Source organism: Ixodes scapularis, unplaced genomic scaffold (genome assembly GCF_016920785.2).
Source record: "Ixodes scapularis isolate PalLabHiFi unplaced genomic scaffold, ASM1692078v2 PGA_scaffold3__209_contigs__length_174095766, whole genome shotgun sequence".
Taxonomy (NCBI): Eukaryota; Metazoa; Arthropoda; class Arachnida; order Ixodida; family Ixodidae; genus Ixodes; species Ixodes scapularis.
In genome coordinates, this window is record NW_024609868.1 from 56889712 (window position 1) to 56902525 (window position 12814).

Here is a 12814-nt window from a genome sequence, read left to right on the forward strand (position 1 = left end):
ACGATTTTTCACCAACCTCCCTATACTACATGTGTATGTAAATACACATAATTCAACTTAACTTCAAAGCGTCGCTCAGTTTTAGCATGAGAGTTGGTTACGCATATCAACAGATCAAGAGGCGAGTCGACTAAAATCAATTGCTGGGCTAGTTGGTTAAAAATCATATAGTATACAATAGCGCAACAGACCAGGGACATGAAAAGGACAGGAATGGAGAAGCGCTTGTCCTGGCCTGTCCTTTTCATGTTGCTCTCCTCTTGCGCCATTGTATATATGATAAGAGACGACCTTTTTGGTATTACGGTATTAAGAACGTCGATAGGTGAATTTTAAGTAAATAGTTAATCACATTATTATAATCGTGTTCTAACGTTCGCCGTACCAAAAAAAAATGTTATTCCTAAAAAACAAAACGGGATAAGTTTTTTTTGCATTGTTGTAGGAAAATTTATATCCTCCAAAGTATTTTTTACGGCTCAGGATGTAGTCAATTACATCGTATATATATCTGTCTATACACAATTGCTACGAATAAAATGGTGAACAAAAAACCCTGTTTTATTTTGCCACCCTACGTCGTGCTATGCAGAAAACGTAACTCGTTCTCTGTAATGGAGGATGAGGTGTCCTATTAGGGTATTTCGACACCCCCGACGTATTTCACGATTAGGGATGGCGCACACTCGAGCACGCCCGTCTCATTTCGAGCCGAGGCCATCGGGGTCAAACTCGCTTCGAGGCATCACCGCAGAGAGCCATCCACCTTCGCTTCCCCGGCCGATAGAGCAGCCGATTTGCCGCGCGGTAAGCGATTCTGTGGGCGAGCAGTCCATCCGGGGCCGCCGGTGCAAATTAAACCTTTTCGGGCGTGCGCCACGTGGCAGGTATCCGACTGGGCCAATTCTCTCGCAAATAAGGCCCCTTCCTTCTCGGGAATGAATGGCCGCCCCTTCTCCCGAGTCGGGGTTGGTTGGTCCCCGCGCGGCTGCAATCCCCGACGGTGGCGCGTCCCTACAGCTATAACTCTGCTCGGCCCTAAGCTGGCAGTGCGGTGGGAACTATACGTGATCTCCGGACCAATGAACCACCTCCCTCTCATCGCCGGACTCCGCTCTCTGCGCTTGGGTACGAGGTGGAAGTGCGATCACGCGGTGAAAGGCGGACGTACGATTGGTCCGACGGGCTCGTAGCTTCCACCGCACACTCAGCTCAGGGGTTGAGCGGAATCGTTCGAGGCGGGAACAGCGCCGCCGCCATCACTTGCGCCCCCATCCAAGCATAAATCAGAGATGTCGCGGCACCCGGTCTCGAGTAATGCCGCGATTATCGTGGAAATAGCACGCGCTCACTCGCTCACTGCAGGGCGCCTTCTGTCGACCCGACAGTGAGGGACCATCTTCGGGGACCGTGGCCTGATTGAACCGCGGGATTTGCCGCCGCTGCAGTTTCTCGGTTCCTTGTTTCGCGCGCTTGGAGGTGTGCGGACGGTGTGGGTGTACTTCTGAGGTTTTGGAGGACTTAACTCGTGGTTTTGGAAAACAGGGTGTAGTCTGTTGCAACATAAATCCGCATTCACACTCTGCTCATTTATCATACAAGAGGCACGGTGTTGGGAGCAGACGTGATGGAAACCTTGTCTGCGGACACGCCTCGTGCATGTTCGAACATGTCTGCTTCATCTACATATCTATGGTTGGAACATGTCTGCAGACAGTTTTTGTATGACCATTGTGACACGAACCGTCACACAAGGAGACACGCCTCAGACAGTTCCTGCACACTGTCTTTTACAGCGGAGCTGCTAGGGGCTAGTTTCCCCAGGATCGTGTCCCCCGCAAAAGAAACGTCGACACAAAACTCTGGTTGCCGCCGTCGCTCATAGATGGCGGTAGCTGTCCAGAGTGTTGTGTTTGCCGGTTGTCTGCTTTCCGCCGTCGCTCATTGATGGCGGCAACCTTTCCAGCCTTTCCACTCGGGCTGGCCGATTTGCCGCCCGGCCATTACTTCATTACCACCATGGTACAGCTTCGCTGGTCTTCCTTCGGCAACAGAGTGGAAAGGCTGAAAGTTTTGTATGATGCATTTGGTGTGTGACCGCGGGTTAAAAACTTAAAAAAAATCCCTGTTCCCCCCCCCCCCCCCCCAACCCCGCCCCCCCCCCCCCCCCCCCCCGCCAAAAAAAAAAAAAAAAAAAGAGCGCTCCGTTTGAAGCGTAACTTGCCGGGGCGGATTGGGCATTAATCGGAGCTCTGCTACCCTGAACGCTAATCATAAAAAGGGCACCGAAGAATGTTTCTTCCTCTCCGTGACGCCGGAAAAATGGTAGGTTCGGACTGAGTGGAGAATTTACTGACACCATTTCTTTCAGGAACCCTGAGCTGTATCGATGCTTTGAGTGAAGGGACCTCCGTAATCTTCGCGCGAGTTGAGAAGGTGCACTCTGAGCCGTATCGAAACTCTGAGGACACCTCCGTAATCTTCGCGCGAGTGCATGGAGAGGGTGCACACTTGCTTATCTCAAATGTAGACTCGCACTATTTCAGTCACGAGTGTGGCGAACGCTGTTCGTTTTGGAAGTCGCGGGATATTCGCGGGTACCGAAAATCCCAAGCTTCTGTTCACCGTCACTAGACGGCGCATGCATCAATTCATCATGTGTGTGTCTGTTATTGGCTGCCCTTCGGAATCAATAGCGCAGTGAAGCACCAAACGGTTTTGTCGCTAACAAGCGTCAAAGAGCGTGACACTCTGGCAGCACCCCATGGCGACGAGAAAAACGAAGTCGAAAAGATCGTGTGAATTGCTTATGCAGCGTGAACCATCTTGAAATCAGACCAGTTGCGTCTCTACTGTCGAGAAGGGTAATTTGACGAATCCAGTACACCTGCTAACCTGAGGTGAGCTCTACCGTCCTACATTCGCCTAATCGCCGTGCACTGAAGAGGCGAATTTAGGCCGGTACAACGCACAATGGGCATTGCACTCGTGCGGTCCGCGCGATTATCATGCGCCATCTTTTGACACATACAATTGAGGTAAAAACTGCACCGAAAACACGACGGAAGGCTACAATCGCATGATGTCACCGGCCTGGAGTTTCGCCTCGTGTTTGGTTTTTGGAAAAGGAAGAAATGAAACTTACTTTGATTCGAAGACGTGGCTCGGCCATTGGGATCTGCAATCAAAACGAAGACAACACGATCAGAGTTGCTTAACAAGCGCATAAATATTTTATAACAATGTTACAACATGAATCAAAGAAGCCCTATAGTCACTGACAGAATAAGAACGGCAGGGAAGAGTTTATATTTTCCTGCCTCCAGCGCAAGCTGCCTAATTTCGATAACACTTCGGCGTCTGCAATTCCTCGAGCGTGCACGCGAAGCGAAAGCACGACGGAAGGCATGGGGAGCCCGTGCTGGAGGTCGGGCTTCCGAAAGAGACGGCTTGCCGTTCTCATCCTTTCAGTAACTATAATTGAAAAGGGGAAGAGAGAAGCTTGTGATTATCGGATGTCATATGTGCCCCGATGACCGAGGCTGCAGTGCGCAAAATGCGAAGGAGGGAGACAAAAGAGGCGCAAATACGAAGTAAGCGTGGCCGAAACGGCAAAAGTTTTCACACTTTCTCGGCAGCATTGGATTACTTGGCGGATACACACCCCGCTCTGCTCCCCCCCCCCCCCTTCCCTCAGGGTGTACTTTATAACACCCATCAAAACGGCGTGATCCTGTGGAAACTAAAGAAAGAATCGGCAATTTGTGTAGACTGATTTCATATAATGGAGTGACCTAATCGTCGGGGATCAAAATAATTATCCTGCCTTCAAGAATCTCGTGGACTAAAAACAAAAAGAAAAAAAAAAAAAAAAAAAAAAGAAAGCGAAATTCACGACGATAGCTGAAGTGCCCGACACAAGATAGAAAGAGAAGCTTGCAATGCGGTGGCGCCATCTGTCGCATCAAACCTAAACTGTCAGACGCTCGCTCCTTCTCTTCATTTAATCCAGCGAGGAGGGAGAGGAGAAAGTAGCGGCGGTGGTGTTGTGGTGAAAGTGTCGTTTCGCTGGGCCCGTGGTTTGCTATATCATTTATATGGCAACTGTGGGCCACTCCGACAATGCAATGAAAGTGGATACAGAAAATGCCTCATATGAAGATTTTCAACTTATGTAGCCAGGCAAACGGTCAAAAAGTAGTTCCCGTTTTTTTTTTAAAAAGACGCACTGCAGACTTGGTCTTTTTTACCACTGTTTTTTTTTTTTTTTTAATTGTGAGGAGTGCTTGTCGCTCATTTTTTAATGTAATAATCCCCGAAAAGAGTGCAGGGTACAGCATGTTTTCTTTCATTCCAAATTTCACAGTGTGATTCGGCAGTCTGGCGGCCTAGAGAAACAAAAATATATGCAAATGTAAACAGCTCGAGAAGAATCTTGGCTTAAGAACTTAAAGTTGTTGCGTGGCTTTTGGAGAGTGAGATGTAAGTCTACACTAAAAAGGCGTCTTGCGTCTCCTCTGTTCATCGGCAAGTTGACTTGTGCAGTACGAATGCCGACTAGGGTCTTCAACGCGCATTACTTAGTCTTCAAAGCGCGATCGCATGCCGCGGTACAACGACTACCTTATGGAAAGCGACTGTACTGAAAAAGAAAGCTCATGTCTCGATTCTGCAGAGGGAGCCTTCGCCTCACGCGCAATCGAGCAGTGCGCCGCGCGCTTACAGACGAACTAACATCTAAGTAATCTTTTCGACGAACCGCTGATGTTCTTGATGAACCCGTCTGCAGAGAGCAACACGATACGACAATCGAGTTCTTGCTAAGGCCCCGTTTTAGGCCTCGCTTTCTCCTTCTTTTTTTTATTGTTATTGTTACGATTATTCAGTCGTTACCAACGTCTGTAAACGTCACGAGGATTTAATTACCAGCCACCAACTGGCTGCTGCCTCTCACTCGCGCAAAGTCTCCGCGCCATTTGCAGCCAAAGAATTTTCTTGAGCAGGGTACGAAGACGGCCGCTATTAAGTCTCGTATAATCACCAGACGGGCGCAACAAAATGTAAACAGCGCTATTAAAAGAAATAAAAAAAGAAAAGTAAAAGGAGAGTTGACTCGGCGAAAGACCCCGAACAAACAAGTGAAGGTCCAGTAGCCGCACAAAGCAGAGCGGGAACGACACACTGTCTCCATTCGAGTGAAGGTGAGCCAAGTTCAAGGTCTCCCCGGAGCTGCCGCGGTTCCCTCCGCCACGAGGACAGTCCCACGGTGGCGAAAACAATGGCCTGCCCGGGGAAGACGCTTTCACTTTCGAGCGTCAGGGGGCACCGCTTGCTTGACCCTTCAGCGTCCGTAAAATAAAGATAAAAGAAGGGAAGCCCCGCCATAGCCTGACAGGGTCTACTTAGGCACGCTAATAATAATTCCTATCTGAGACAATTCCACAGTCCATCAAGCCGCGGGGTCAGGAGGGCCGCCGAGTTTCGTTAAAACTTTTTTTTTTTGTTTATTTATGTGATCTCTTAATTTTTTTTTTATTCCGAGAGCCAGGAGAGAGAAAGAGAGAGAGATTGAGAAAGAGAAGTGCTATTGTCATTCAAAGTCGTCGCTCGACCGCAGTTGCTGCTTATCGGAAGACGGGAACTGTCTCCAGGCGGTGCCAAGGGCAGGGTTACGGGAAAGGATAGGAAACGACCTTTGTTTTATTCGGTTCGTTCGCATTTTAGCTGAGCACGTGAGAAAAAAACAGTTTCTTTTTCTTTTCTTACTGGTGTCGTTGTTGTAGCTCTGTGACTTCGGTAGGAGGTTTACATAACGACCACTCTCTCTATAAATAAACACACGATTAACCCTTTATAAGGCGCGAGCAGACTTTTATTAGTTCACTTATTTTTATATCATAAATGCTTTATTGAACAAGAAAGAGAATGTTTAAACTAATTTACATAGTTCTGCAACAAAATTTGGAGGCACAGTTGGTGGGACAACATATGTCCCACTACCCTCTAAGCACCATAAACAGAAGTGGGACAGCCTATGTCCCATTGCCCATGAGGGACATTGACAAAAAATAACGAGTGCACTCTATTTGCGTTCACTTGGACAAGTGAAAGGAGGAGAAGCACCCAACACACAAAGGAACGTCGCAGCTGCTGCACACATATCTTGTGCGGGCTTCCTTGCTCTTCGTGGAGCACCACCGACACCTTCTCCTCTTTGCATTCTCTTGGGGAAAGTGGTCTCTTCCTTCAAGACGAATTTCGCTCGGCACTCCAGTAATCAGAGACCTACGGCGGCGTCCCTGTTTTCTCTGGAAATGCACTTGCGACTTTCTAGCAGTGCGAAAAGTATGTCTCTTGATCAGTTGTCGCCCGACAAGCACCTTGAAATGAAGCAAAGCCACATCGTCGTCACTGTGATATGCCGTGTGTTGCACAAAGGCATTGACGATTGCTGCATCGACAAGAAAGTAAAAAATACGATGCCACCACTTCTTGGACCGTCGATCAACCGGATAGGCATTGCGCGTTTGGTCGAAACAGTCTACGCCGCCCATCCAGCGGTTGTAGTCCTTGACGGACATCGGGCATGTAACTTGAACTTTTTTTCCACAGGGAAGCTTCCTTTCCATCGAAGCTTGCTCTTCAGGGTCATGAAAATTCGACATCATGTGAACATTTTTTGTGTCTCGCCATTGGTAAGCCGACACTGGCCCTTTTGATCGGTAGAGGTACTCTCCACGAGAAAGCTTGTTGTCGATTTTGACTTCTGGGGGCAGGTCCCGTTTGTTGGTCCTGAATGTGCCACAGGCAAACACTCCTCGTTCTCGAAGTTGCAGGAGCAGTTTGGTTGAAGAAAAAAAATTGTAAAAAAAAACTTGGGATCCTCCCTCCACTATATCCTCCGTCAGCGAAAGGACGACGTGTTCCCCAAGAGTCTGATCAGTGGATCAGATCCGCTGCGTCCTTGATATACTTCAAATCGGCAGAGATAACCAGTCTCACTGTCGGCGAGGCTCCACACTTTGTACCCCCGTTTGATTTTCGGTTTCATCGGCATGTATTGTTTCATTGCCGATCGACCCTTGAAAAGAATCATCGACTCATCAACCGCGACATGAGAGGACGGGCTGTATTCTTTTCGGAAATTCTTGTTGAGGGCTTCGATAAGAGGTCGCACTTTATAGCACCTGTCATATCCTGGCGAGGTCCGCTCTGGTTGCTGCGTGTTGTCATTCAGATGTAAACAGCTTGTGATTTGTTGATACCGCTTGAAGGTCATCACTCGAGAGATTGCCTTCACATTGAAGAGCTGATCTGAGCTCCAGTACAGGTAGACTTGGGGCAAGGGATGAATACTCATAAGAATGAGCATGCCTATGTAGGCTTTGAGCTCACTCACTGAGAGTGGCTCCCAGTTCGCTTTTCCTACCTGATCAGCGTACCGGTTTGTCTCTGTGACAATGATTGTCCAGACTTCTTCATCAAAATAAAGAGTAAACGCGTCAAATGCACTGCTATCTGCGCTTAGGTTAGGAGAGCATGTTGGAGGTTTTTCAGTGACCTTTTCAGGAATGTCTTGAGGTTTTCCAGCTATCCAGTTCATGGACGGTGATGGTATCCCATTCACTTCGCCGTTCTGACTAGCATCTGCTTCAGGCTGGACAGGCGTCTTCTTGCTACGTCTTTTTCGCTTGTACGTCTTTTTTGGCCTCTTCGGTGCTTGTTCGTTCTTATCATCGCTCTCTGGTGACTCTGCTGGAGCCAAAGCTGATGTTGAGGGCATTTGAAAATCGTCATCCGAGTCGCCGGACGCGTCACTCGCCGAGTCGTCCGGAAGGCTAAAGAACAGTTCTAAAGCCTCCTCGTCAGTGAGTTTTCTTTTTCCTAGAAAGGGAAAGCACTAATATATTTTCTGACATTAAATAAAAGCTATGGCAGCTATTGAAAACAAAAAAGTCGCAACAGCAAGAACGACGAACCCCCTAAGAACATTGGTTGTGTTGCTAAGCCTAACGAATTCACACCTGCTTGTACATCATCAACAATATAAACCCATGTGCCATCTAAAACGAGCTAATACTTCCCTCACCTACTCCTTACATGCTTAGGAAGACGTAGAACGTACAGGGCAACTTACTTGACATTTTGGGACCAAGTAGTGTCTTCTGAAAAATGAGCCCCTGCGGATCCGTGTTTCGAAAACGATGGCCAAAGCAAGCACATGTTTTCAACCTTCGGCCCTCTCGTGAAAGAAAAGAGAACCGAGGAAAAGTTGCATTTGACGTTCATAGGTGGCGCTAGAGGAAAGAATGGGACGCCAGTGTCCCACGATCCCGAAGAGACTCGATTGAGCCACTTCTCACAGGTGGGACATATGTGTCCCACTGTCTCACAAAGGGTTAAAAAAAAAAACATATGCTTACTTAACGCCACTGTTGTCTCCGGTAAACATAAATAAAAGATTTACGAAAGTGCGAAATATATAATTAAGCATGATATGGGAATTACATGATATCTCCACCAAAATTAAACAACCCTCGTGCTTATTCATTGCAAAGAAAAAATAGTCGCGTGAAGGGTCGTGTTTGGGCAGCGGGGGGGGGGGGGGGGGGGGGGGGGGGGGGGATCGATGGCCAAGTGAACTAGTGCACACGAAAGCTCGCGCTGCGAACCCAGTACCCTGGGTTTAATCTGTGGCCGTGGCCGTTTCGATCTGGATGAGCATCATACCGTCATGCGGGCGTGTATCACCGCTGCGTGGTGCACACTAAAGTCCCCAGGCTAGCGGTTGTACTGCACTGGCTAAATTTCTCATCTACAGCTGGGAGACAAGTCGCCGTTGATTCTGACTGGTTCAAGCTTTATAAACATACAGAAAACACAATTATTATTTGAGCAGCGGTGACTATGTCACATTTTTTTATCCTTTCTTTTTTCGTACCTATTCTTCATCATCCCTTCGTCTCTCTAATACCATCATAATTCTCTTTCTCCTTTCCACATTCAAGTTGAGGAGTATCCAGCACCTTTTTTCAGAGTGCTGAACTTTGCATAATCATGATTTATGTTTCACTTTGTCTCTCCAAGCATCGCACGGAAGTAAGGTGTTTAACAAAACGTTAACAAGGTGTTTAATAAACCGTTTTGGTGCCTCTGACAACATACCCGGTGTTTCGACAGGGCCTTTTGCGTGATACATGGTATTTCAAGCGGAGAGTAAGTAATTTATTTATCTCATTATTGAAATTTTTTAAAGGTATTCAAGAAGGACACAACGAAAGGGTTACTCTAGAAGGTCTAACCGACGCTTCGAGGGGAGGAGACCACAGTCCATCAGGGGCCCTAATCTGGACACTTGGCGAAAAAGTCGGCGAGAAATCTGGCGGCTCTGATTGGCCGACGCCGCACTTGACCTTGGCGCCGGCCAATCATAGCCGTCAGATTTCTCGCCGTCTTTCTCGCCGAGTGTCCAGAGTAGGGCCCCAGGCCTTCGCTGAAACCACCTGCCTGACCTAATGTCAGTTTCGGTTTCGGTGGCGCACTTCGGCGGCTCGCCCCCAGGGCCCGCCACACGCAAAATCGAAACCGTTTCCCGCGCGGCCATGTAGCGCCATCTATGACCCGCTCATCCAACGACACCCACTCCGTCGCGGTCCGCTCGGTGTGCGCTCGCTCTCCTCGTCGGGTGCTCGAGCAGGAACAAGGCAGAGCGGGTGGGTAAGGGAGGTAGGTTTCAGCGAGGTTGTAAGACCAATAAAGAATAAAATAACTACAACAAAAACAACAAAATTCTAAAAAAAAAAAAAAAAATGCGCTACAAATGCGAAGAGCAAGGCAGTAAGGGGGATCGGCGCTTGCTTTACTTCTGCTCACTCCCCCTGTGGAACTTGGAAGTTCTCTGACTTTGAGCGATTCTTTGGCGGCGAAGAAACACAGCGGCGATTGAAAGACAGGAAGGCGGACAGGATACTACGAATAAAAAGAAAGGTCGCCGTGGGAATGTCGCCCGCGATAATCACAATAGAAGGAAAAAAAGTGTCACGAAGAGCAAGGCGGCTGGAGGGCGGGACACCGGCGTAAACACTGTAATCAGATTGGAAATGAAAATGACCCTCCCGAGCGGAACCGCGCTGTCAGCTGCGGTGCTACTGGATGGACGCGCCGCTATACCGCGGTGCCCCGTGGCGTGAGGGGACTCGATCTGCATACTGACACCTCCCTCGAAGGTCGGCCTGCACGCTGCCGCCAAAGGCGCTACCCCGAAGCACGCTTTGAAGTGCTCTATGGACTGGGTGCGATGGTCCAGGGGTACTGGAACACGGTTATATAGATCGGTGTTGGCGTTCGTGCATCTAATATTGAGAAGCACGGGTGCGTTTAGAAAAAGTATTGACAAGAGGCGAAAATAACGGAGCGCTTTATGGTTAGCCAGTCCACGTGAATGATCCCGACAAGGTGTATTGAATGGAACGGTTAGCGACTAGGAAGATGCACATGACATCATCTGCTAATTTTAGCAACAATTCCTCGGAAATGTCACAAAGAGTTTATCGTGGTGATATCCTGTTAATCGCAGTGTGAGATATAATCGTTGTCGTATAGGACGTTTTGACAATAAGTCACGTGCGACATTTGTATACGCAAGACAAAACATTTCGAGTATTTTCCGCAAAATTAGGAACGCTTACACGAGCCTGGATGATAACGATGAAGCTGGTTCTCCTATGTATATATTATTTATTTATTTTATTTTGATTCGTTCGCTTTCTATTCTTCGCCCGCAATGCCTTCATTTTTGAGGGCCGACTTTCCAGTACGCAACGTCGCGCAAGATTCCTTCGCTATTTCTAACTCCGTATATGATGAACCGTAGAAAACGCTGTACGAGCCATCGAGGCCCATCCTATGCCTTGCGAGTGTCACGTGATCCGCGGAAAGAGTGCAGCAAGACCTGGGGAGCGCGTAGTCGCGTCCCAGGTTCATGATCGGCTGAGACAGAGCTGGGCTGGGATGGCTCGTAGCGCCAGCTGCGGCTTATCGCAAGGAGAAACGAAGTATGGCTTCCTATGGTCACTGACAAGGTGAGAACGGTACGGAGGAGCTTCGGTTGTATACTGTCTCCAGCGCGAGCTTCGAAGCTCCAACGAGGCTTCGGCGCCTCGTGTACCTCGAACGCGCGAGCGAAGCCAAAGCACTGCGGAAGGCATGGAGCGCGTGCTGGAGGCCGGGCGTTCGGAAAACACGATCTGCCTTTCTTATTCTGTGAGTGACTATACTCTGTTTCACCTTGTGTTGTACCGCAGGAAAGGCTACAAGCGCGAGCTCCTTGCTCTATACTCTGTTTCATACTTAGTGTTCAACGCTGTCAAAGCTACTGGCGCGAGCATGGGGCTTGATCTCGTTGATCATTTGCACGCGTTCTCGCGCTAACAAAACAATAGATGAAGCCACGCGCTCGCGCCAATAGCTTTGACAGCGTTGCACGCTAAGTATGAAACAGTGTATAGGGCACTCTCGGCGGCACAAGCTCTCGTGCACCAAGGGCAGCTGCCAACACTATGAGCTCGCGCTTCTAGCCTTCGCTGCGGTACAACATAAGGTGAAACGGAGTATAGAGATGCTTTGTCCGGGACGTTTACCCGTCGACGCGTTCTCTGCGAACGGCCCGTGAGGAAGACCAGAAGGTGACCATCTCCGCTAACACCCACCTCGCTGACTTCGGGCTATTTCCGCTTGGGTCAACGCTACTACTTATATAGAACCCGACGAGTGAGGAAGCGTGATTACTTCAGAATGAGCTCACGTAATCTTTCGTTTTGCTTCGGAGCGGTTCGCGTATTCACGCGGAATCCTTTGATCTCGTCTTTTCTTACAGCCAAATAGGAACGCACTCGAAAAATCCGTTTGGCTCGACAGTATAGCAGGGTGGTAAACTTCCTGTAGAAGTGACTTGCGGTGCAAGGGCAATCCGTCTTCGCAGCTTCGCTTAACCGCGCCACCTTTACGATAGTGTAATACCCTGCCTGAACTTTGATTGTTAATGGGAGACGAATGAATCGACACGGAGACGGAGCAGCGTCAGCTATTGGTTTGCCGTGCGCTCCAGATCAGTTTTATGAACCGAGGTTCAATCCATATTAAGTCTACCTGTGCCGTTTGGCAAAAAAAGAAAAATGAATAGGAACATACTTCAACATTTCTTTTGTCGGCACCCCGCAGTTTAAGATAAAGCGGGGCGCAACAACCTTGGTACAATTTTTGTTCTATAATTCGCTACTTTTTCTTTCCATTTTTTTTTTCTCGTGCCTTTCTCACGTCTCTGTCCTTTTCTCCTGGCGGCTCGTAGATTTTCATTGACTCGGGGTCCATTGTTGCGCGGCGAAGAGATACGCGATTCAAGTAATATATCCTCCCCACGTATACTCGGCTTTCTGGGGTCTTTCCATTGAAAACGAAAAATGACCGAAAGGTCCCTTTTTGATATCTCGGGTGTAGGAAGGAAGGAAAACCACCCGCGCAATCTAAAAAAACGCGTCAATGGGGAAAAAAAAAAAGACCTAAGATTTTGTAAAAGGGCAAGATCTTATTAGAATGATTGGACTTTGCGGCGCGCGTTCCCACAGAGCAAACCCTCGGTCGCCCAATGGAAGGCGAGAAGGGCGGGAAAGGAAGGGGGGGGGGGGGGGGGGGGAGGGTTGCGTTGTCCGAGCACTGCGATGGTTGGAATGGAGTCCATCCATCTCTATTATAATTGATGATACGACAGACGAGTTTTGAGCCTTCGTCCATGTTTCGGTTACCGGCGAGCCTGCCG

General features: G+C 48.6%; 1 protein-coding gene across 6 annotated transcripts in view; it reads right to left on the bottom strand.

Moving 5' to 3' along the window:
* The window catches only part of LOC8052141 (paired box protein Pax-5), a 220945-nt gene that overhangs the window by 125430 nt on the left and 82701 nt on the right, over positions 1-12814 (bottom strand). For all 6 annotated transcript variants that reach the window (XM_042292454.1, XM_042292457.1, XM_042292452.1 and 3 more), the window contains exon 3: positions 3146-3178. In XM_042292454.1, the coding sequence (XP_042148388.1) occupies positions 3146-3178 (33 nt within the window). The remainder of the gene's footprint in view (positions 1-3145; positions 3179-12814) is intronic.